The following is a 23,136-nucleotide window of genomic DNA, read 5'->3' as shown; positions in this document are numbered from 1 at the left end:
TATCTCCCTGAACACTATCTTTGAGCTCTGGAGGGCCTTGATAATGTTAAAAGAGGCGACAACGGATACAAAGGGGTCGAAAGATAAGTTGGAAGATTAGAAGTTCATTTAGGATAATTAAAACAATAAAAGAGGGACTTCCCTGGTGGTCCAGTGGCTTAGAGTCTGTGCTCCCAAAGCAGGGGACCTGGGTTCAGTACCTGGTCAGGGAACTAGATCCCATATGCAGCATGAAAGGCCCAGTGCAGCCAAATAAATATTTAAGAAAATAAGAGAACCTGAGATTTGAATATGAAAGCCATATTTATAAGTAATGCAGAAGTCATCAAGTCCATTAATTCTGGAAATACAAAGGCTAACTGCAGCAATGACCATGGCCCATTCTTTGAGTCAAAATAGTGTTAAGTTTATTTACTAATTTCTAGAGAATGGGATTTGGGGTCAGGCAGACCAGTGCTAGTCCCAGCTTGGCCATATACTAACCATGACTTTGAACTTCACTTTCTCCCTTTGTAAAATGAGGATAACAGTAGTAGTGATTAATGAGGAAACAAAAATAAAGTGTAAGCTATTACTTTAAAAATTCCTATGGTATGCATTGTGCGGAAAGAGGCAGACTCTGCCCTATTTGTGTAAGAAATGATCTCTTTCTGATTAGTATGTAGAAACCAAAATCTTGGTAAATGGTAATGATAACTATCAGATGATGCAGAAGATTTTTAAAAGATTATTCTGCTACACTTTATTCAGTATCATAAAACAACAGTGACAACTGATTAAAACTATTAAATTTTCGTAGTACAGACATTATTATTATTAACGTACAACATGTATTATTTCATTCTCCTTACTCTGTGTCGTTTCAAAGAATAATACAGAAGACAAAAAAATTTAGGTCCTCATGTGTTAAATTAATCTACATGTAGTATTATAATTCTATAAACTACATGTAGTTTATAGAAAGGCAGCACAGGAAGTGTCTGCCAGTTTTGGCTCATTTCCCCTCTTTAGAGAGTCTAACTTTTCAGGCTCCAAGTAGTTGTCCACATATGATCATATCCACTATAAAAGAAATGGGCTTCTAAACTCAGATGTCTATTTAGGTTACGGCTCAGCTTAGAGCTAGCTACATAATCCAGTTTTTGATGTCCTTAAAAAATATTGTGTGATCTTTGTGGCATTTTGTCTCAAATCTTAAGACTTTTGAGAAAAATTGAGTATCTATGAGTGTTTTAAAAATAGAAGTGAGAGTCAGGATCACCAAATACTGGACATGTATATTGTGCCTGGTACTGTACTGGACTCAGAAATTAGAGTCAGTTCCTTCCCTGAAGTAATTTATAATCTGATTAGGTCAAAGGAATAGGTGTAGAAAAACATCAAAAACAGTCTGTGAGAAGTGCTTTGAATGGAAATCCAGGTAGATATCATAGTGAGTGAGCTATTTCAAAGTAGGCTTCTTGGGACTGGGGCTTGAATGTGTGAAGTTTGAAGGATGACTAGTGTGTAAATAAGTTGGAAGAATATTCCAGAAGAGGAAACAGTGGGCGGAGGAATAGAGGTAGATGGTGAAATTGTAGCTCTTGTGTGAAGGACAATGGGTGGGGAAAAGGCAAACATGTGTGACTAAAGCACAGTCAGAGAGTAATGGAAAGTAAGCTCAGTGGGGAGGACCTTTAATGCTAGTAAAAGAACTTGGACAGTACTGTGTTAGGTGGTCCTTGAAGATTTTGGAGCTGGATGTTTATAAGAGCTGAATGTGTTTGAGTTATTTGAAGTTGAATGCATTAGAAAGGGACTATCAGCATTTCTCTGCCAGAAATAATATTCTTTGTATTGAGGCCATATTCTAGGTCTTAAGGCTATGGAAGGCAGCTACATGCGGAAGCGTCATTCCTCTACTACCTTGACAAGGCCTGCTGCTTTAAAGCAGTAATAGTCCATACAGACCAGTGCTCAGGGAGCCTTGACCAGGGTCCAGGCCATCATAAAATTCCAGACTCTGTAAGATGGCTGTAACTGAACTTAATTATCGCTCTCCTGTCCTCCCCGCTGCTCTGGATACTCCTTCCTCATATGCCTGCACTTTCTCTTAAATTCTCTGACTTGGAAAACCTGCTTTCCACCCCATTAACCAACCATGAAACCTGGGTAAATCCCTGATGCTACTTCTGCTTTTGTGTACATGCAGCCAGTGACATGTGGGCAGATAACTAAATGACAAGGGGCCAGCGCTCTAAAGAACTGTGGCAGAGATCAGATGTGTCTTCACTCTCAGTAATGTGCTCTGACCAAACTGGCCAAAATTTGCCCGATTTCTGTATACACTGATGTCAAGAGGATTATTTACACGAGAAAGCACTTAAAACAGCTCAAATAAGGAAATACATTTGCGTCCTTCTAGGTTTGATGCAAGACTTTTCACTGACAATATTTTCTAACAAAAAGCCATGCGGTTGTCACTAAAAAATGGATCTTGGATTCACTGCAGCTCCTCCGAATTCCTTTTTGTTCTTCCTGTTAGTTATTTGGGGTGCGTGGTGGGTAGGGAGAGGGGAAGGTGGGGTGGTGGGTATGTAACTTCTCTAGCTGAGCTGAAGGCCACCTGTCTCTTTCCCTTGTGTTGGAAATGGTTGGATTTGGAATTAGCAACACAACCATTTTGTCTTAAAATTTGATGTAATTTTATATCCCATATAAATTTATTAAATATGTCTTTTGGCAGAGAGTGAGTAGACAGAATTTGGTGTCTCTAGCATTCAGTTTTAGGTAGTTTATATCTTGACTTTTTAAAATTAGAAAATTTATAATCTTATATAAACTATGTAAGTGAAAAGGTTGACTAATTTTTATTATTTGTATTTATACAGGTAATTTGACTAGATTACGCAAAGAAAGAATTGACCACTGGAAGCAAAACGCTTTCTGTCTACCACAGGTAAACAGCTCTTTCCACTAGAAAGAATAAATGTGATTTTCTGCCCGGGCTCCCCAGCTGGCTCCTGGTACTTGGTGTGATGGAGAGTCGGTGGTTATGTGTGAACGTTGGCTTGCAAGCACCCTGGCAGCAGAACCTCCATTACGTTTCCACCCACAGTACTTGGTGGTATCCTGCACATGGAAAATGTTGGTTGAATGACTCAAGACTATTTCTCTGCAGAGGTGAGTACTGGAGTTCAGTAACTCTGGCTGCATTTCTGCTACTGGAGTGCAGTAGCTGGGCAGGGGCTGTGGGCTCCTGTGGCTTCTTCTTTTCTTGATCACCACCCCATAGACTCCTCTCCTCTCCCCAGCTGCCTTGGGTACCCATTGGCTCTCTGCTTTCCCCCACTCTTTTTTTTGTCTCTCCCAGTGGTGACTTAGGGCTAATTTTACAAGTCTGATAATTCTCTGAGACTGCAAACAGGTTTTTATTGACTGATCTCCACTCTCTGAATCATTTTGCCGTCACATTGATTGCAAGGCACCATCTGTTTGCCTTGATGACTTAATGAATTGAGGGCTCATGAATGTAGCTGACCTCTAAATTAGATCCGTATCTCATTACAGACAGGGTAGTGGTTTCCTTTGCCAGAGACAATGGACAATTATTTTATAACTCTGAGAGAAAAATGGATTATGCAAATAGACACTTCACCCAAATTGGTGGCCCTCATTACTCTCCCTATGCTGATGCTTTTGTTCAGGGACAGGGACATGCCTGTCCTGTTTCAGGAAAAACCAGAAAAGAAAAATTATCTGCCTGACCTAAGTTCACTCATGAATCAGCAGACAAGTGCTAGCCGTCAAAGTCCTCCTGCTGTTTTCTTTTGAGTGTCAGAAGGGTTTTCTGAGAGTGATGAGTATTAAAATAACTAGATACAATGAGCTCATAACCTTGGTCTGTTGCCTAGTATAGTATGGCTGATTAGAGGGAAATTGCAAGCTGTGAGATGGCTAAATATTGTGTCCTGTGCAGATTGTGATTGCTTGTGAAATTAGGTAAGCTGTTGCTTAAGGGGAGTTCACCAACAGTTTAAAAAGACCTATGACCACTTCTGGCTAATTTGAACTTTCATATAGCTGGGATCTGGAATCATTGTGATCTCTGAGCTATTGCTTGCCTCGGACTGGTAAGGGGACGAGGTGGGAGGTGGCGAGACAAAGGGCAATAGGGAATGATAGTTAATGGGTATCACCCAGATTGGACATGATGAAAATGGAATTAATCTGGAATTAAAGGTGATGGTTATACAACTTTGTGAAGAGATTAAAAACCACTGAATTGTACACCTTAAAATGGAGAATTTTATGGTATGTAATTGGAGAAGACTCCTGAGAGTCCGTTGGACTGCAAGGAGATCCAACCAGTCCACCCTGAAGAAGATAAGTCCTGGGTGTTCATTGGAAGGACTGATGCTGAAGCTGAAACTCCAATACTTTGGCCACCTCACGCGAAGAGTTGACTCATTGGAAAAGACCCTGATGCTGGGAGGGATTGGGGGCAGGAGGAGAAGGGGACAAGAGAGGATGAGACGGCTAGATGGCATCACCGACTCGATGGGCATGAGTTTGAGTAAACTCCGGGAGTTGTGATGGACAGGGAAGCCTGGCGTGCTGTGATTCATGGGGTCGCAAAGAGTCGGACACGACTGAGCGACTGAACTGAACTGAACTGAATTTACCATACCATCTGTTTGTCTTGGTGACTTAATGAATTGAGGGCTCATAAATGTGAGAGAGTGTCCCTGGACTTCCTCTTATCTGTAAGTATCTTATATTAGAAGTAAGCAGCACCAGGGACTTCCCTGGTGGTTCAGTGGTTAAGACTTTGCCTTCCAATGCAGGGGCTGTGGGTTTGATCCCTGGTCAGGGGTGCTAGGATCCCACACGCCTTGTGGCCAAAAAGCCAAAACATAAAACAGACGCAATATTGTGACAAATTCAATAAAGACTTTTAAATGGTCCATATTAAAAAAAAGAAGCAGGCGACACCACATGCAGCTACCCAGACAGCCTGCTGTTCAACACCAGCACACGCTCAGCACCTCCCATTCTCTGGGCAGGATGCTTCATACCTGATGTTTGCAAGTGTCTGATCGCTGAAACAGCTCGATCAAGTAAATATTGGCTTCATTTTACACATGAGGAGGCTGAGGTTCAGCATGGATCAGTAAGTTGCTTATGTTTCCATAGAAGCAGAGGCAGGATTTGAATCTAGTCTTGTTTAGCTCATACCCTTTCTGGAAGGTTCCATTGCCTGTCTGTGCTTTCTTTTCCTTTTTGTGCCTGGTCTCTTTGTTACCTTCCATTTCCACTGTTAGAATCCTTATCAATCACAACTTTTGAAATATACGTGTAGTTATATCTTTGTATCTAGATATATATCTACATATATATCTATGAAATATATGTGTTTGTGTAGTTATGTCTCTATATGTATGTATATATTCACAAACACATGCACTTTCATATCTGTATGTCTGTATTTATAGATATTTATGTTATCTAGAAATATTTATAGATAGACACAGATACAAATAAGATGAGGAAAACTATACCTCTTAAGTATTAATGATGGTTTTATCTGAGTAGTAGAATAATAATTTGCAATTTTCATTTTTTCTCTCTGTGTTTTTCTGTATTCATCAAACTAAATTTATTTTATTATTGTGATCAGAAAATAATTTTTAAAGTCTTTCATATCCTTTCACCTTGGTTTGCCACTACTTTTGTGAATAAAATCTTTCCTGATCTTTAAACTGATGCTACCCTGTTTTGTTTTTCTTTTTTTTTATCACACTGTGTGGCTTGCAGGATCTTAGTTCCCCAACCCAGGATTGATCCCATGCCATGGCAGTGAAAGCACTGAACCCTAACCACTGAACCACCAGGGAATTCCCTGACGTTACTCCTTTTTCTTTTGAAACACACTGCCTTTCCCTAGCACTTTTTATTTTCCTGAGTCATTTTTAACATTTTGCTTTGTATTCTGTGTAACCTGAGTTTCTTGGGGCCCCCCTCAGAGAGGAAGAGTAAGGGAGGCACATCTAATAATAGAAAAGGTAGCAAAAGAGTTTTGCTCCAGTCTATCCCCATGAAGAAAGCTAGGATCTTCCTGATTTATCTATTGTATCCCACTCTTAAATCTCTTCATATCCTTGTGATCGTAGTTGTGTTGTGTCTCCTTTACGTTGCTGTTCCCATGAGTCAATTGTCATGCTCACTCTGGTGTTTATATGGGATTCTGTCCCATCTCCTATCACTTAGTGATAAGCTAGGCACCATTATTCCATCAGGCCCCACATGGTCCAGGTTGTGCCTCTGTTCTTCGTTGAAGTTGGGGAAGGGCATCTCTTCCCACCCAGGTTGTACTATGTCTTTTCTTTATTAAATTTATTTATTTGGCTCTATTGCGTCTTAGTTGTGGCACGTGGTCTCAGTAATTGCAATGAGGGATTCTCTAGTTGTGGTGCATGGGCTAAAGTTGCCCCGAGGCATATGGGATATTAGTTCTCTAACCAGGGATTGAACCCAGGCTCCCTGCATTGGAGGTGAGGAGTCCTAGCCACTGGACTACCAGGGAAGTCTCCTTTTTCTTCTTTTTAACTTTAATATATTTTATTTTGGGTTTTTTTGGCCGTAACGAGAGGCGTGTGGGATCTTAGTTCCCTGATGAGGAGTCAAACCCACGCCTCCTGCAGTGGGAGCATGGAGTCTTAACTATGGGACTACCAGTGAAATCCCTCTTTTTTCTTTTTTAACATAGGCATTTACAGCTATACATTTCCTTCTAAGCATTTCTTTTGCTATATCCTGTAAATTTTGTGTGTTTTGTTTTAGCTGTCTTTCATCTCAAAGTATTTTATAGTTTCCTTTGTTACTTCTTTGACTCATTGGTTACTTAGGAGTGTGCTGTTTAATTTCTGCATAGTTGTGAATTCCCTAAATTCCCTAATGTTGTTGATTTAATTTAATTCATTTGTGGCTGAAGAGCATACTTTGTATGATTTGAGTTCTTTTAAATTTATTGAGATTTGTTTTATGGACTAACATGTGGTCTACCCTGGAGAATGCTCCACGTGCACTTGAAAAGAAAGTGTATCCTGGTGTATCGTGCTATCACTGACTGGGGTGTTCCATCCAAATTTTTAGGTATTCACTTCTTACCTGGTAAAACACTGTTCATCCTTTGAGTCCCAGTTCATCCCCAGGTTCAGAGGATTTCGTCTGTCAAATATTTCTTCATCCATCTCACAAGCAAGAATGTTCAGTTGTTCTCATTTGAACTTCTGTCTCCCATAACTGTGATTTCTGGATATGCCAACACCCATAACTATGAGATAGCCTTCATTACAAGTCAGTCTTTCTATACACTGATGTTACGGGGTTTCTTTTGTGCAGGGACCAAGTCTTCACTGTATCTCCATATCCCTGAATATGGAGTATTCAGGAGTAACTTTAAAGCATGCCATTAAAAGGATGAGAGAATTTGGGGGGTGTCATTGAATACCTTTTAAACAGTGAACCCTACGCTATGTACTGTCAAGAGTGGCAGTGGACTCTGCCTCTGGGGACCTATAAAGGCACTATAGGTCCTATAAAGGCACTATAAAGAGAGGCAGTGGACTCTGCCTCTGGGGACCTATAAAGGCACTATAGGTCCTATAAAGGCACTATAAAGAGAGGCAGTGGACTCTGCCTCTGGGGACCTATAACTTAGGTGAAAAGACAGTATATCTGCACAAGACACCTTGAATCCAAGATCTGCTGAAGGGCCAAGACAAGTGCTGTGGGGGTTGGACTTCTCCACTTTCTCTCTCTCTCTCTCTCTCTCTCTCTCTCTCTGCGTAGGAAAGAGACTCATTGAGTTATGAGGTTGGAATAATACTCAGGACTCCTGATTTCCAGCTGTGAATCAGTGTAGAATCCTCTGGCTGCCAATCACCCAGCCTCCACTTGGATACTCTCACCCACAGGGAGAAAGCCCAACACTCCCCAGTCAGGACTTATGATGGCTGTTTGCTAATTTGGGGTGGTAAGGGGAAGCTGAATTGCTTTTTTGCTACCATACACTGTTTAGTCTTCCTCATAAAATAATCTATACACCTGAAAGAATATGTGTAAAGTCAACAAGGAAGGAAAAGAGTTCTAGTCATACACTTTAATCTCACTAGGCTAGGTCACAGGATGTTAGGTAAGGAAAGTCAGATCAGGTTGACTGTACAGGGGTCACTTCTGGGGGAAACAAAATGAATTATTTTCTGAGTCCTATTATTCTCCCAGAGCCCACCTATATGTGAATGTTCTAGGAAGATCTGAGGGTATGAGATTTGGAGAGGTAAATTCATCCCACACGCCAGTTAGATATTTTATTCCATCTAATTTAGGATTAAAGACCAATGATTTTGGGGGCTAATTAGGGTATTTCTGGAGGTTTCTTGTCAGGAATACAGTGTAGGAAGGAAGGTTTTCAAGCCAGAATGTAAACTCTTTCTCTAGAAACCTCTGAAAACAGCATTGTGTTAGAAAATAAAATTATGTTGTGATGTATCTACCGTTTTGGTGGTGTGGACTAAATAAAACAGGAGGATGATGTAAGGGGCTGGCCTATCACTGTATATAATACCTGACTAAATGAGTAATATCTTTGTTACAGTCTCCAAAGACACATTTATTGACAGGCAGTCAGAACACTATGAGGTAGAACAGTCTTGAGGGCAGGGACATCAAGCCATCTGACAGTGTGGAATTAGCAACAGAGCTGGTCTGGGGATAACCAACTTAAACAGGGTGGAAGAATGGGCAAGCTTTGGATGGAGAGAACAAGAGATGAGGGTTGGTGAGAGGGCTACAGAGGTTGAATGTATAAGATATGCTGTTTGATCAATGCAAAGTACCTAGAAGGCTGTAAACCTGGGCTTTGGTAGAGGCAAGGCACAGGAAAATTACCATCTCTGTGTCCACATAGGTGTGGCAGAATTCATGCAGCTTTGGAACAAGATTAGCTCACAAAGTGCAAATAAGTGATCCATGTGACTCTTAGTAGCTTCTACTGAGTTGATGACTAAGGCTGTGTCTAATGTGCATGACTTGCCAGAATTTGTCTTCCCAAGAGGTCAGAGGAGAAAATGGGAGTGGTGGGCCAGGAATAATGGGCAGTTCTGGGTGGGCCAGAGTGAGTCACCTTCCTCAGTGCTAATACCAGAAGATCAGACCAAGGGCTTTTGTGTCTGCTCTTTATTCTCTTCACCTTTTCCCAAATCCTGGCTCTGTCACCTCTTTCATCCTTTGACTTTTCTGATAGGGCCCTGGAGTTGGAACAGCTCTAACTTTACAGATAGAGACCCTGCGGCCCAGAGGGGCCTTATTCCTACAATGTGTCAGTTTCAGAGTTGGGGCTAGAAAGGCCTCATGACTACCAACCGCTTGCACTCTGTCCTCCCTCAACGAGGCTTTCCTCTTTAAGTCGCCTCCCTGTGTGCCAACCAAGGGGCAAAAGGGACACAGGACAGGACATGGCAGAAACTTGAAGTGATGGTCTCTCGAATGTAAGGTGCCCCAGGGAATGTGAGGAGAGGCAGGAGGAGTCAGGCCACAGGCTTATCTTCCATGACCCCATTCTCTCCCATATTTTTTTCTGCAATATAGTCCCTACAAGTGAAAACATCTTACCTTGGAATTTTGTCTGTGACTCTGCCACCCCTGACAGCCTGGCCTCATCAACAGGATAAGGAGCCACATGGAAGAAGAGCAGAAGGTGTAATGTAGGATGAAGCAGCAAAGCTCATGAGATCCCTTCATGCCTTACTTTTATCTTCTCCTCCCTTGCCTTCTACTCCTGGCAGTGCTGTACCTAAGTTCTGTCCTTGGCTGGCTTACTTTTCAGAAAGGCTTTGTTGCTTCTGGCAAGCATCAAGTTAAACCCGTTGGTCTATCTGTTTGACCACCGCCGTAACCCCCTCCTCTCAGACCCCTCAAAATCAGATGTACACTCTTTCCCCATAGGTTAGATAAATGTTCTATTGATGCTTCTGTTTGGATCAGGAAGGGAACTCCCAACATCCTTTCAGTAGCTTAATGTAAAACATTTGATCCCTCTTTTGTATAATTTGGGATTGGTAATACCAGATGATGGCCCAGAAGTTCCAAGCCTGATCCTGGGACCATAATTTCGCAAAATGTTTAAGGCAAACAAAGAAACTCTCAACATTGCCAGACTGAGTCAGAGATCCGTGAGAAAACAAGGAAGTGGCCACCCAAGCAGAGGTTGCAAAACCTCATTAAGGCTGTTGGTGAAATCCTTTGTCTTTTATGTACCTCTAAGGAGTCCGTGAAAGCAAAAGAGCAAGCCCTCCTTAGAGAAGGTGTGCCAGTTGTCACTTAATATCTCATTCCAAATCCACCCTTCACTGCTTTGCTTGTGGTATCACGTTTCTTCCTTGTCATCAGGCTCACTGTTGAACTCTGTCAGTAGAGGGTGCTGGAGGACAAATTTCATCTGCATGAATGAGTGGTTTCTTCATCTTCTGCCTACTAGAGTCCCAGTCATGGAGGAGTCCTGCTTGCCAGTCAAGGCCCAAATAATGAATTATTTTCAGGATATTATCAATATTAAATTATTGATTTAAGAATTATTTAAGATTTAAGACTGAGAAATTTACATTCTTTTATTGTGCTAGGTCTTTGAAATCTGGTGTGTGATTTATACATGTAGCGCTTCTCAGTTTGGACATTCAATTGCTCAGTAGCCACGTATGGCTGGTGGCTTCTGTATTGGACAGTGCAGCTCTGGAACATGGTTTGCCTACACATACTTAATGAGAATGACACTTTGGGAGACAGTTTAAAAAAAGGAAACTGCATAAAAAATATTAGACTTAATCCTGTAGCTTTATTGACCATATTAATGTATTTTTAAATTATTTTCTTGTGCTAGATATAAGTAAACATAGTAGTGATTATGTGTATTATTTTAGGAATCAACATTTTCAGTATAAAAGTAAAGGAAGTACAATCACAGAATCAAGAATTTAAGTAGAAGCACTGTTGAACGTTACCATTGAGTTTACTACTCAATCGTGTTGATATTAATTATCATCTAATTAATTATTTAATTAAGTAATGCATTTATTAGTGTCATGAAGAATACAGAAACTGTTAAAAATAGCAATTAGGAGACATTTTCTGATTCAAAGGGAATGTAGTATCATGAATCTGTAAGTTCTGCCATTGAGTCAGAAGAAAACCTTGTGAAATATTCAAAATCCAAATGGATCTAATTTTCAAGATCCTCAAATGTTGCATATTTCTATGAATATGAAAGAATGCACATTTCCATTAGGTCTTCAGTGGTCTCTAGAGATATTTATGTAAAGGTATTTCCATATCTAAACATGTATATTTGGGCTTCCCAGATGGCGCTAATGGTAAAGAAATTGCAACACAGGAGATCTAAGAGACATGGGTTCAATTCCTGGGACAGGAAGATACCTGGAGAAGGGCATGTCAATCCATTCCAGTATTAGTGCCTGGGGAATCCCATGGACAGAGGAACCTGGCGAACTACGGTTCATAGGGTTGCAAAGAGTCAGGCACAACTGAAGCGACTTAGCTCACAAACATATATGTTTATGTATCTTAGAATTTCAAAACTTAGTCAATAATCAGTGTGGGTAAGAGCTGTGGAGTTTTAGGGAGAAAAAAATACACAAAATAAAATAAAACAAATAAATAAGTAAAATAAGGGAGAAAAATACATAAATAAAATAAATTTAAAAATAAATAAAATTAAAATAGAGAGGGGTAACAAGATGGCAACTGAGACGGTGGAGCTTCGTGAGCTGAAGCTTGCTAAACTAAAGCAGGAGTGTCTTGCTCATGGTTTGGAGACCAAGGGAATAAAACAAGATCTCATCAATAGGCTCCAGGCATATCTTGAAGAGCATGCTGAAGAGGAGGCAAATGAAGAAGATGTACTGGGAGATGAAACAGAGGAAGAAGAACCAAAACCCTTAGAACTGCCTGTCAAAGAGGGAGAACCTCCTGAAAAAACTGTTGATGTGGCAGCAGAGAAAAAAGTGGTAAAAATTACATCTGAAATACCACAGACTGAGAGGATGCAGAAGAGAGCTGAACGATTCAACGTACCTGTAAGTTTGGAGAGTAAGAAAGCTGCCCAGGCAGCTAGATTTGGGATTTCTCCAGTTCCATCAAATGGTCTGTCATCTGACATCAAGCCTATGGTTAACCTGGATAAGCTAAAAGAAAGAGCTCAAAGGTTTGGTTTGAATGTCTCTTCAATCTCCAGAAAGTCGGAGGATGACGAAAAGCTGAAAAAGAGGAAGGAGCGATTTGGGATTGTCACTAAGTTCAGCTGGAACAGGAACCACAGAGGATACAGAGACAAAGAAGAGGAAAAGAGCAGAGTGCTGTGGAATTGCCTGATGAGAAGCTTTTGACGCTTTCTGTTCTCCAGGGGTTTCCACCTCTTTGACTCTTCCTGGTCACCTACATACCTAAATGCACAGTTATGTGCCTAGGTCCTGCCTTGCAATGAGGGAGCATGTACCCCAGGTACATCTGTGAACTCCAGCAACAGTTTGACTTATTGCAGTTCCAACTTTAAGGTTTTTGTTGTTGTGTTGTTGTTTTTTAATTATTATTTTGCTTGTTAATTAAAAAAAATAGAAAAAAAATAAAATAAAACTTGAACACAGGGAAATGGACTAGATGATCATGCCCACATTTATGTATTTAGGTATATATTTTCATATTAACTTTTTTTCCCCTAGAGTATTTTAAAGCAAATCCAAGATATTATATATTATATACTGTTTCATCCAATTATTACCCCTTTGACATTATGGAGTGATTAACATAACCATATATAGAATCCAGTGTTGCCCATGGGTTCTCAAATAAGCTTCTCCTCCTCCCAGCCCAAGAGTCTGCTAGCAGACATTGGTATGATAACTGTCTGCCTTAGGTGCATAAGCATTTTTTAACCTGGAAAGCTTTAGAATAAAACATAGGAATAGTTAAGGAAAAGACCCATTAGCATTAACATTTTTGTGTGAAGTAAGTGGCTTACTTACTTTGATATTTGATATTTTATAAATTTATCACAGTAAGGGTGATCTCGATCTAGTAGAATGACAGCTTTGTAACTGGTTTGAAATGTTTGAGCAATGTGCATTTTTTAAGGTGAAATCTTATTAAATTATTCTTGATATTGGAACACTTGGAGGCCTTTAGACTACTAATATTTAAAGTTTAGAGTATTGGATTTATAAGTATGAATTTCTTCCCAGGAAAGCTTTATGAGTTAAAGAAGTTCAAGTACATAAAGGGAAATGCTTGAGACAAAACTGGCCATTGTATGAATATGTTTATATGCTCCCTGTTCTGGTCTATAGCCCCTTGTCACTTTCCAGTGTAAGAACCACCGAAGAGCCTAGAAAATGGGGCCTCATACAGAAAAGGCTGCCCACACACTAGCAGCTTGCTCTCCTGTGCTTCCTATTTATAGCCTCCACTAGGATGGGCAACACGTGGTCCCAGGCCCCTCTTCCTCTTTCCTGCCTATCTGAGCTGTCGTCCTAGGGCATAGTCAGATGAAGGAGCATGATAGAATAAAAAATGCTAGGCTTGACCTGGACTTTCCAATTTATTGGTTTATTTCTTAAGTGCACTGCCCTTCTTCTGTCACTGGTAATGGAGGAAAGCACCCCAAAAAGATGATATAAGTGTCAGTTGTCATCCACTGGATTTGAGTTGTTAGGCTTATTCTCTGAGTATCCTCAGGAAACCCTTCCTGGAAGGAAGATCCTACCATAGTCAGAAGGACTCCAAAGATGCATTCTTCTCTGGGAAAAGATAGATTCGTACCTAACTCAGACTAATGTTCTCAATTTTATGAGACAATTTTTCAAACATGTTTTTATAAATTACAAACCACATATCCCTTCTAAATTCCAAAGCTCTGGCGATCTAGTGGCAACACTATGGAACTAAGCAAAACTAAACAAAACTTAGCAACAAGGAGGCTTTACATGGCCTGAAGCCCTTTTGAGGATCAAGATGAATGCTAATGCTGCAGTTCATCAACCAACCAGATCTCGAGACTCAAGCGGGTCGACATGTAGTGTCACTCCAGCCCTGGGAGCTGTCTTACTTGTCTTTTGCATTCCTGTTGTCAGGTTCTCAACTATGTCCTGGGGTCCTCTGCAGCCCAGGTCACCATAGAATCCATATAACACATATTTTCCAGCAGGATACAGGTCTATGAAAAGGAACTTCCATAAAGAACCTAGATGGAAAGAGCCCTGTGATGTTCTCTTGGCCATCTCCACAGGACTCTGTGGGGCCCTTGACCACGCTCAGGAATGCTAGCGTGACTGGCCATAGCTGCATCAAAACTGATAGTGAACAAAGTAAATCTGGATGTAATTCATAGAGACCACAGAGCCCTGGGAAGTCTTAGCCTGGGAAGAAAAGGAGGTTATTTTGTGGCATTCAAGATAGACAGTGAAGACCACAAGAGTATGGGACTGTGTGGAGTTGCCAGGTAAATACCCTCAAGTCTAGAGCATGAAAGACTGCAGGGCTGGTAGTAGGATTCTTAAGTCCTCACCTAGCTTACCACTGTAGTTTACTGCTGCGTTTCAGGAGCCTCTTGGCTTCTCTGTCAAATGTCTTTTGCACTGGTGACCCATGGCTACCCAGTAGTTAGCGCACAGACTTTAGCATTGTCTCTGAAGTTCGCTGACTGCTGCTTACTCTGCCTTCAGTACACAAGGTGATAGATGCTATAAAAACTTCCCTTGCCTAAAGGTTACCTAAGTAAAACATGGATCCTCCCTGACACAGCATTTTTGCTGGTTAGCTGCTCTGCAATATAGAGAACTAACAAACATTTGGCTTTATGTCCTTTTTCTAATCCTTGGAACTGGGTTTTGGTTTTTAACTTGAAAAGTCCATTGTAAAACCAGTGGGAATTCTAGAACAAGGCCTACTGCAACTAATGCCATTGGGGCTTCCCAAACCAACGAGTTGTCATTGCCTCTGTAAAAGGAAGAATAAAATAGCTCATGAACTTTAACTGTGGCTCAAGGTAGATAGAAGATAACCCATAAAATGAAAGAAGTATCCCAGTTTCTTCACTCCACAAGATGAATAATTCTTCTGTTGGTTCAGGTAGATCCTAGACATTGGTGGGTGATTGTTAAAAGTTATTCATTGCAAATTAACAATTATCCTGATCACACAATGAACTCTCTCTGTATTTGTTATGCTACTTAGGGTTTGTTTGTCATATTACATTAGACAAATCTCCCTCCCAACTCTTAACTTTTTGAAGGGCTTAACAAATGGTCCTCTTAGGAGCAGAGAAGCAAAACAAAGACTGTGAAATTATTTATAGACTGAAAGGGCATATTTGTACATAAATATTATGGAGAAGGAAATGGCAACCCACTCCAGTACTCTTGCCTGGAAAATCCCATGGACAGAGGATCCTGGTGGGCTATAGTCCATGGGGTCGCAGAGTCGGACACGACTTCACTTTCACTTTCACATAAATATTATACTATATAAAGGTGATACATCTATCAAAGGGAGGATCCAGAAAGGAAAGCAGCCCCCATCATCCGTAGAACTTCTTGCCATTTTTTTCTGAAAGATAAATTCTGAATTAGCAAAAAATCTTAACTTTTGACTCTATACACAGAAACTTTGGCCCTCCTAATCTATCTTCAGTGTTTTACTGGAAATAAACTCTGACCTCTTTCAATGTATCCATTATCAGACCCTTTTTCAAATACCTTCTGAAGTTTGCTAATATAGGCTCATCAATCACAGGCCTAAATGTAAAACTGAAATTATAAAATTTCTAGAAATCTTTGTGACTTGAGGGTAGGCAAAGATTTCTTAGGTAAGACACAAAAAGCACAATCTGTAAAAGAAAAAGTTGTTTGTACTTCACTAAAATTAAGAACTACTGCTATTCAAAAGGCGCTGTTATGATAACGAGAACACAAGTCACAAACTAGGAGAAAATATTTGCAAACCATCTGCCTGATACAGAACTTGTATCCAAGATAAACAGAGAGCCCACTGTACTCAATGGTAAGAAAACAGCTCAGCTTTAAAAACGGACAAAAGATTTGAAAAGACACTTCACCAAAGGACATATATGGATGGCAACATATATAGTCATCTGTATATGTTCAATGTCATTAGTTCTTAAGGAAATACAACTCAATACCACAATTAAATACTGCTCCACACTTAATAGAATAACTAAAAGTAAAGACTGACCAATTTGAGTACTCAGGAGATTGTGGAGCAGTGTGAACTCACATACTTTGCTGGTGGAGGTGCAAAATGGTACAGCCACCTTGGAAAACAGTCTGCCTGGTTTCTCACAGAGCACAACATAGACTTACCATACAGCCCAGCTGTCCCATTCCTAGTTTTTACCCAAAAGAAATGAAAACCTGTGTTTACCCCAAAACCTGCATATGAATGTTTGCAGCAGCTTTATTTGTAATCCCCCCCCCTCCCCCCCCGCCAAAATGGGAACAAACCAAATGTCCCTCAGCTGCAGGGTGGATAAACAAACTGGTACAGCCATAAATATTGTTGAAGGGATTGTAATTTGGTATAATCACTTTGAAAAATTGTTTGGCAGTATTTACCCAAGACAAACATATTCCCCAGCAATTGCAGTCCTAGAGACACCCACCCATTAGAAATGTGTGATATGTTTGCCAAAAGGCTTGTACAAGAATGTTACAGCAGTACTAATAATAACTGTAAAAAAAAGAGTGATTCCATTTTTGATATTTGACCATGATAGCCTGCAAACCCCATCATTCCTCTTTTCCTTTTCACTCCACTCCTGGACATGCCAATAAGAAAAGCTAGATACTTGCTTCCTTGGCATGAGTAGCAAGGGAAGACTACTCAAACTCCAGCCAGCAGGAGAGGGTGTCTTCATCCTTGATCCCCCTCTCTCCACCCACTGTTAAAAACTAGAGCCACTTGCCTCTTCTGCGCAAGCCAAACATGCTGGTTTGAGTATGGACCCCGCTGTCCCCAGAAAGCTTTACTGTGTGATTAATCTTTCAGATTCTCTTGTGAGTGTATTGCATCATTAATCCCCAGCTCCAAACCAATTTTGGTTGGGTGGAAGCATGGATGCCACCCTCCAGGGAGCAACCACAAAGCAGAACCCTAAACTGGACTCTATTCAAATGCCAAGTCAACAGATACATGGAAAAATAAATTATTGAATATCCACTCAGTAGAACCTATAGGGCAGTGAGAATGGATGAAATACAACTGCATACAATCTCACAAGCATAATATGGAACAAAAGAAACCAAACACAAAAGAATATATTTAGTATGTGTTTGTTGCTCAGTGGTGTCCCAACTCTATGCGACCCCATGGACAGTAGCCCACCAGGCTCCTCTGCCCGCGGGATTTCCCAGGCAAGAATACTACAGTGGGTTTCCATTTCAAAATGTATGCCATGGGGTTGCAAAGAGTCGGACACAACTGAGTGGCTGAACAACATTTAAATAAACTTAAAAAGCAGGGCAAAGCTAATCTATGGTATTCAAAGTCAGAATGGTCACCACCATTCTAAGAGCAGTCGTTACTGGAAAGGAGCACAGAGGGAGCACGTTTCTGTAAGGCAGTTTCCCTTGGGGAAGGGGGTGGGGGTGGGAAGGGACAGTGAACGGAGGGAAGCAAGGGCTGGATAGTGAGATGGTCCCAGCGGAAGTGTTCTGGCGGCGCTCCTGGTCTTGCTGACAGATTGAGGGTGTGAACCAGGCCCGCCCAGTGGACAAATGTGGAAATGCGTGTCAGTGCTTAAAAGAGGGAGGTAACTGGCCCCTCCTGTGAGCCTCATTATGTCAGCCAATTTGGGGAGTGGGGTGCAGATTCTGAGCTCAGAATGGGGATAGAGCATCTAAGAAGGGTCTGATGTTAGCCCTTAGTCCAGCCACAGGGAGCTGGTCTCAACCACACCGAGGGGGACAAATGGCTTCTGTGACAGGAGAGGTGGGCAACTGAGGGCTCCACTATGCCCAGGCCTTGTGTGCCTCACCAGGCAGTCTACGCTGGTTTGGAATCAGTCTTATTCAGGTGCTAGATGCTAATCCAGTAAGGTAGGTAGTAATCCCCATTCTACTGATGAAGGGACTGAGGCCCAGGTAACTTGTTTTGTAAATGGCAGAACTAAGGTTTGAACTCAAACCCAGCTCTTAACTTTTTTGGATCATGGTTTCCACTGGCAGCCTGGTGAAACCTATTGGCCTGTCTCAAAATAATGTTTTTAAAAGTATAAAATAAAACATCAGATTACTGATCCTTTTGAAGTTGCCAAGAAATGCCAGTCCTATTAAAATACAGATGCTAAGCTATTTTTTCCCAACTGTGGCATGGTATGTGCTATACATGTGTTTCTTTACTGACATCTTAAATACAAGATACAACTGTGGGTCTGAAAACCAAAATTTTTAGGAAGTGATGGGTGTATTTTGTGATGTCTGCTGCAATGGTGATGTGAAATGAAACTATTAGTGACTTTGCTAGTGACCGAGTCACAGGTCAGATTCCATTAGAAGGAAATACTGAATTTCCATCAGAGGCCAGTGACAATAAGGGTGTGATCTTGTTCCACTTAAGTTCAGAGACCTGTATCCTAGGCATGGGTCCAGTGGGGATCTGTGGACCACAGGTTAAGACCCCTTCATTCTGTGTCTCTGACTTGTCTTCCTTTCCCACTGACGGTTACCAGGGCTTCACTGGAAACCAGCCTGTGAGCTGGTAAATTGCAGAGTGCTGAGTGTTTGTTAAATAACAAGGAAAGATCATAGGGTCCAAGAGACAGTGAGTGCCTCTGATGCCTCAGACAGCTATTGGACACAGAGATACATAGAAGAATAAGATGTTGCCATCCTTTCAAGAAGCTCCCAGCCTGGTAGAGGCAGCGTATCCAAGCAGTTTATGATTGACCTCCAAGTGAGTTAAACAGGCAATAAGTGAGTGCTTTGGTAACACAGGCAGAACAATATTATGGGACGCGTAGTCCAGGATGGTATCCTGTAAGAGGCAACAGTAGGGCTGACATTGGGGATGGGCACCTTCAGAGGGGGGCAGTTAGGCACATAGGCTCTGCTTTCAAATGACCTGGGTTCAAAACATCCTAACTATGGACAAAGTCTGCCTCATCTCTCCATACCTGCTTCCTCAGCTATAAAAGGGAGTGACCTGACCAAGTCACAGGGCCAGTGTGAAGACTGAATGAGTTTAAATGTCGTTAGCCATGATGACGGTGCTGATTAACATTGGGGAGGTGGACTGTTTGTCTGGAAGGACAAAGCTTTCATAGGGGTTAAGGACAGCTCGAGCTATACAAGGCTGGATTATTTTCTTGTGAAAGGTGCAGGACAGGCAGAGCCAGCAGTTCTGGAATTTAATGTGAAACACAGAAGGCGTGTTTTATTTTCATCATTTGTGTTTTATTTTGCATCAAGGAGTACATTCAAACCTTTGATTTCCATAAGACAAGGCTAGTGTGAGTATTTAAGTTTTAAAAAGTGATGAGTTGATTTAGAATATTCATACAATAATTCATAGTACAGGTGATATCAGGTGTGGCAAAGGATGTGAAAGCAGTGGCAATGCCTGATTTGAATCACTGGATTAGGAGACAGGAACCACCTTCACCTTACAGAATTTTATATTTTACTTTTAAAATTTTACTTTATTGAAGTATAGTTGATTTACAATGTTGTGTTAACTTCTGCTATATAGCAAAGTGCATAGATACTCATTTTCATATATATTAATACATTCTTTTTCATATTCTTTTCCCTTATGGTTTATCACAGGATGTTGAATATAGTTCCCTATGCTGTATATACACCAGGACCTCATTGTTTATCTATACTAGTTTGCACCTGCTAATCCCAAATGACCCATCCATCCCCTCTTCCTCCTTGGCAAGCACAAGTTCTCCGTGTTACTTTGCAGAATTTTAATTTCCGGGCCTAGCCCAGTATTCTCTGCAGCCTTGGATGGGACATGGAGGCTGACGGTAAGTACACAGTATTTAGGAAAAGCCTAGAATTCCTGTTCACATACTTTCATTTCTGGATACATTCAAGGGCAGTATTTCAAACTGTGGGTCACCACCCAGAAGTGAGTTGTGAAATCGCTTAATGTGTTCTGTCCAGCATTTTAGAAATATGAATCAGAATAAAACTGAAAATATCAAAATGCGTTATGGATTGTCAGGGCATTTATTTTTTTATGAAACTTGTGTAGTCGCTTGCTGGGTAAAATGCATTTCCTGTTGGGTTACAGGCAAAAGTATCTTCTTGGAGAGAAACAGGCCTGGCTTCTAGTCCAAGTTCTGCTCCTGCTCTACTGTCTAGCGGGGTGATCCCTACACCCTCTGAGCCATGGAAGCAGATTAATTTTGCTGGGTGGCTAACATGCTATGTTATGTTTGGGATTCAGACTTGGCCAAGGTGTTTTCCAGCCCATTTATATGCCCAGAGCGCTCCCCCTCCCCCTCCTAGGGATTGAGTTCTCTAGGACGGAGGCCTGGGATCAGGCCAAATAGGGCCCCGGAACTTTTTACGGTCACCATCCTGAGTTCATACAGATATTCCTTTTTGCAGATTTTCACTCCACACCCAGGGTTTCAGCTTCCAAACATTGCATCACATTTCCAATCACGGCATTTCCTTATCTCACGGTTTCCTCATTTTGTGGCCACACTTCCCACTGTGATATGTACTATCTGGGTGGAGCATATTCCCAACCTGAAGCAGCCTCTGCGTTGTTTACCTAACCTCTCCTGTGAACCAGAGGAGGCACACTGGGCCTCTCCAGCTCCCAGGGGATCATTCCCCTGAATTTGGTTCAGCATTTTCCTCCCATTGACCCACTGCAGAGAGGGTTTGGTGGCAGCTCAAGGGGACAGTTCTTAGATGGAGTATGTAATACATAAATGTCTTAGCAGACCCAGAGACAGGGATTTGAGTGTAGATTTTAGTTTCAGTTTTATAAAGTTGCATTCACTTTTTAAACATACAGCAAAGAAGGTCAGCCATTGGCAATGTCATGTGGTTCAAGTAGTAGTTTATTTGGGAGGTGGAAACACAGGCAGGGTAGTGGGGAAGTGGGACAGGGGAGGGAAGGTCATGTAGACCCGTTGGGGAAATTCAGGATAACAGGACAGACCGTTCACCTGAGGGTTACTGGTGGCTTTTTTTTTTTTTTTTAAAGTATATTTGTCTGTGCCAGGGTTAGCTGTGGCACAGGGGATCTTTATCCCCTTTGCAGTATGTGGGATTTTGTTCCCCGACAAGGAATCTAACCCGGTTCAGTTCAGTCGCTCAGTCGTGTCCGACTCTTTGTGACCCCATGGACTTCAGCACACCAGGCTTCCCTGTCCATCACCAACTCCCGGAGCTTACTCAAGTTGATCGAGTCGGTGATGCCATCCACCCACCTCATCCTCTATTGTCCCCTTCTCCTTCTGCCTTCAGTCTTTCCCAGGATCAGTGTCTTTTCAAATGAGTCAGTTTTTCACATCAGGTGGCCAAGGTATTGGAGTTTCAGCTCTAGCATCAGTCCTTCCAATGAATATTTAGGACTGATTTCCTTTAGGATGGACTGGTTGGATCTCCTTGCAGTCTAAGAGGCTCTCAAGGAACTGCTGTCCTGCATTGGGAGTGCAGAGTCTTAGCTACTGGACCAGCAGGGAAGTCCCTAGTTGAGGGCTCTTGAGGTGGTAGGAAGTGTTGTATCCCTGGAACTTCTGGCCCAGTCATTGGTTGCGGACCCTTGATGGGGTGGGATGTTTTAGTTCTCTGGAACTTCTGGCCTGGTGATTGCTGAGGGCTCTTGAGGGGGTGAGAGCATTATTTCCTTGGAACTTCTGGCGGACGGCACTGATGAGGAAGCAGAGGTGAAACAGGCTTTGTTAGCCAGAGCAAGCCCTCAGACACAGCACAGTGGGTGTTGCCAGCTGGGAGCCAGCCAGTGTATACCAAGTGGGTATAAGTAAGGGTGGGGTCTTGGAGCACCAGCAGGGGTACCTGCTGCAGAAGCCGTGCCCTTGGATTCTGAAAGTGCCACCAGCTCTTGAACACAAGCTCAGTACACAAGAAAGTGTCATCATATTTTCTAGAACAACTTATTTGCTGTTTTGTGACTGGATTCCACAGGATAATGGAAAATAAATATCAGCCAGTGTGAGGGTCACCCTTTGCCCAGAATTGCATCAGGTCTAGGAGACTCAGTCAGTGCCAAGGCAAGCACTGTGCCACATGGTTCTTGGTGGAATCTGCCCATACAGGCCTCTACTTAGACATCTGCCTGCCTCCCAGTTGGTCACCAGCCCTATATGTCCACACTCAGGATGGTCCACCAGCACCTTCAGGCCTGGCAGTTCACGGAGTACCTCATTTTGTTGCATCTGTGCCAAGCTCAGGAGTGGGATGGGGCTGCCTGTAGCTGTGCTCACCTTAGACCCACAATGTGCCATGTCCCTCTTTGCCTTGATCCCACAAACCCCAGGTCTCTGATGGGGAAGCAGAGCCCAGGGTCATCTAGTGTCTAGAGTGACGGGCTTCCCTCAGGCCCCTCATCTCCCCAGCCTGGGGAATAATTTTTTAGTTTGATGAAGGGCAGAAAGAGAACCTTAACATCCTCAAACTCCTCTACTTAAAGAACAAGGAAAATTGAGACTTTTTGTAAATTCTGGCTACTTGAGTAAAGGGAAAGTCAATATGGGGAAGCATGAATTGACATTTCAAAAATGCCCCACGCCACCATGACCAGTGCAGTGTGACCACCATGTCGTCCACAGATGCTTCCACTACTACTCTTTACCCTCTGTGTTCATTACAGCTTGTGAAACAGAGGAAGGAAAGCTGTTATTTTAAGCAGAACTGGAGTCCTTAACTTGGGGGCCCGCGATATGACTCAGGGAGGGAACCCTGAATTTTGATAGGAGGAAAATTTACATTTTTATTTTCAATGTGTGCATGCTAAGCTGCTTCAGTCGTGTCTGACTCTGTGAGACCCCAGGGACTGTAGCCTGCCAGGCTCCTCTGTCCATGG

The 23,136-nt window shown here is 42.0% G+C and overlaps 2 protein-coding genes and 1 pseudogene across 7 annotated transcripts in view; all 3 read left to right on the top strand.

Moving 5' to 3' along the window:
- The window catches only part of GASK1A (golgi associated kinase 1A), a 153,265-nt gene that overhangs the window by 1,162 nt on the left and 128,967 nt on the right, over positions 1-23,136 (top strand). For both annotated transcript variants that reach the window (XM_043443271.1, XM_043443273.1), the window contains exon 2: positions 2,871-2,938. In XM_043443271.1, coding sequence (XP_043299206.1) covers positions 2,871-2,938 — 68 coding nt within the window. The remainder of the gene's footprint in view (positions 1-2,870; positions 2,939-23,136) is intronic.
- LOC122425004 (atypical chemokine receptor 2-like) overlaps positions 1-23,136 on the top strand; it is a 65,684-nt gene that overhangs the window by 20,943 nt on the left and 21,605 nt on the right. For 3 of the 5 annotated variants that reach the window (XM_043443287.1, XM_043443285.1, XM_043443286.1), the window contains one exon: positions 2,871-3,162. In XM_043443287.1, coding sequence (XP_043299222.1) covers positions 3,018-3,162 — 145 coding nt within the window. In that variant the 5' untranslated portion in view covers positions 2,871-3,017. The remainder of the gene's footprint in view (positions 1-2,870; positions 3,163-23,136) is intronic. The other 2 variants (XM_043443291.1, XM_043443292.1) reach the window with 1 other exon arrangement.
- LOC122425008 lies at positions 11,585-12,657 on the top strand (annotated as a pseudogene).

This window comes from Cervus canadensis, chromosome 22, assembly GCF_019320065.1.
Source record: "Cervus canadensis isolate Bull #8, Minnesota chromosome 22, ASM1932006v1, whole genome shotgun sequence".
Taxonomy (NCBI): domain Eukaryota; kingdom Metazoa; phylum Chordata; class Mammalia; order Artiodactyla; family Cervidae; genus Cervus; species Cervus canadensis.
The sequence above is the reverse complement of the archived record's forward strand: the minus strand, read 5'-3'. Positions and strand labels throughout refer to the sequence as shown.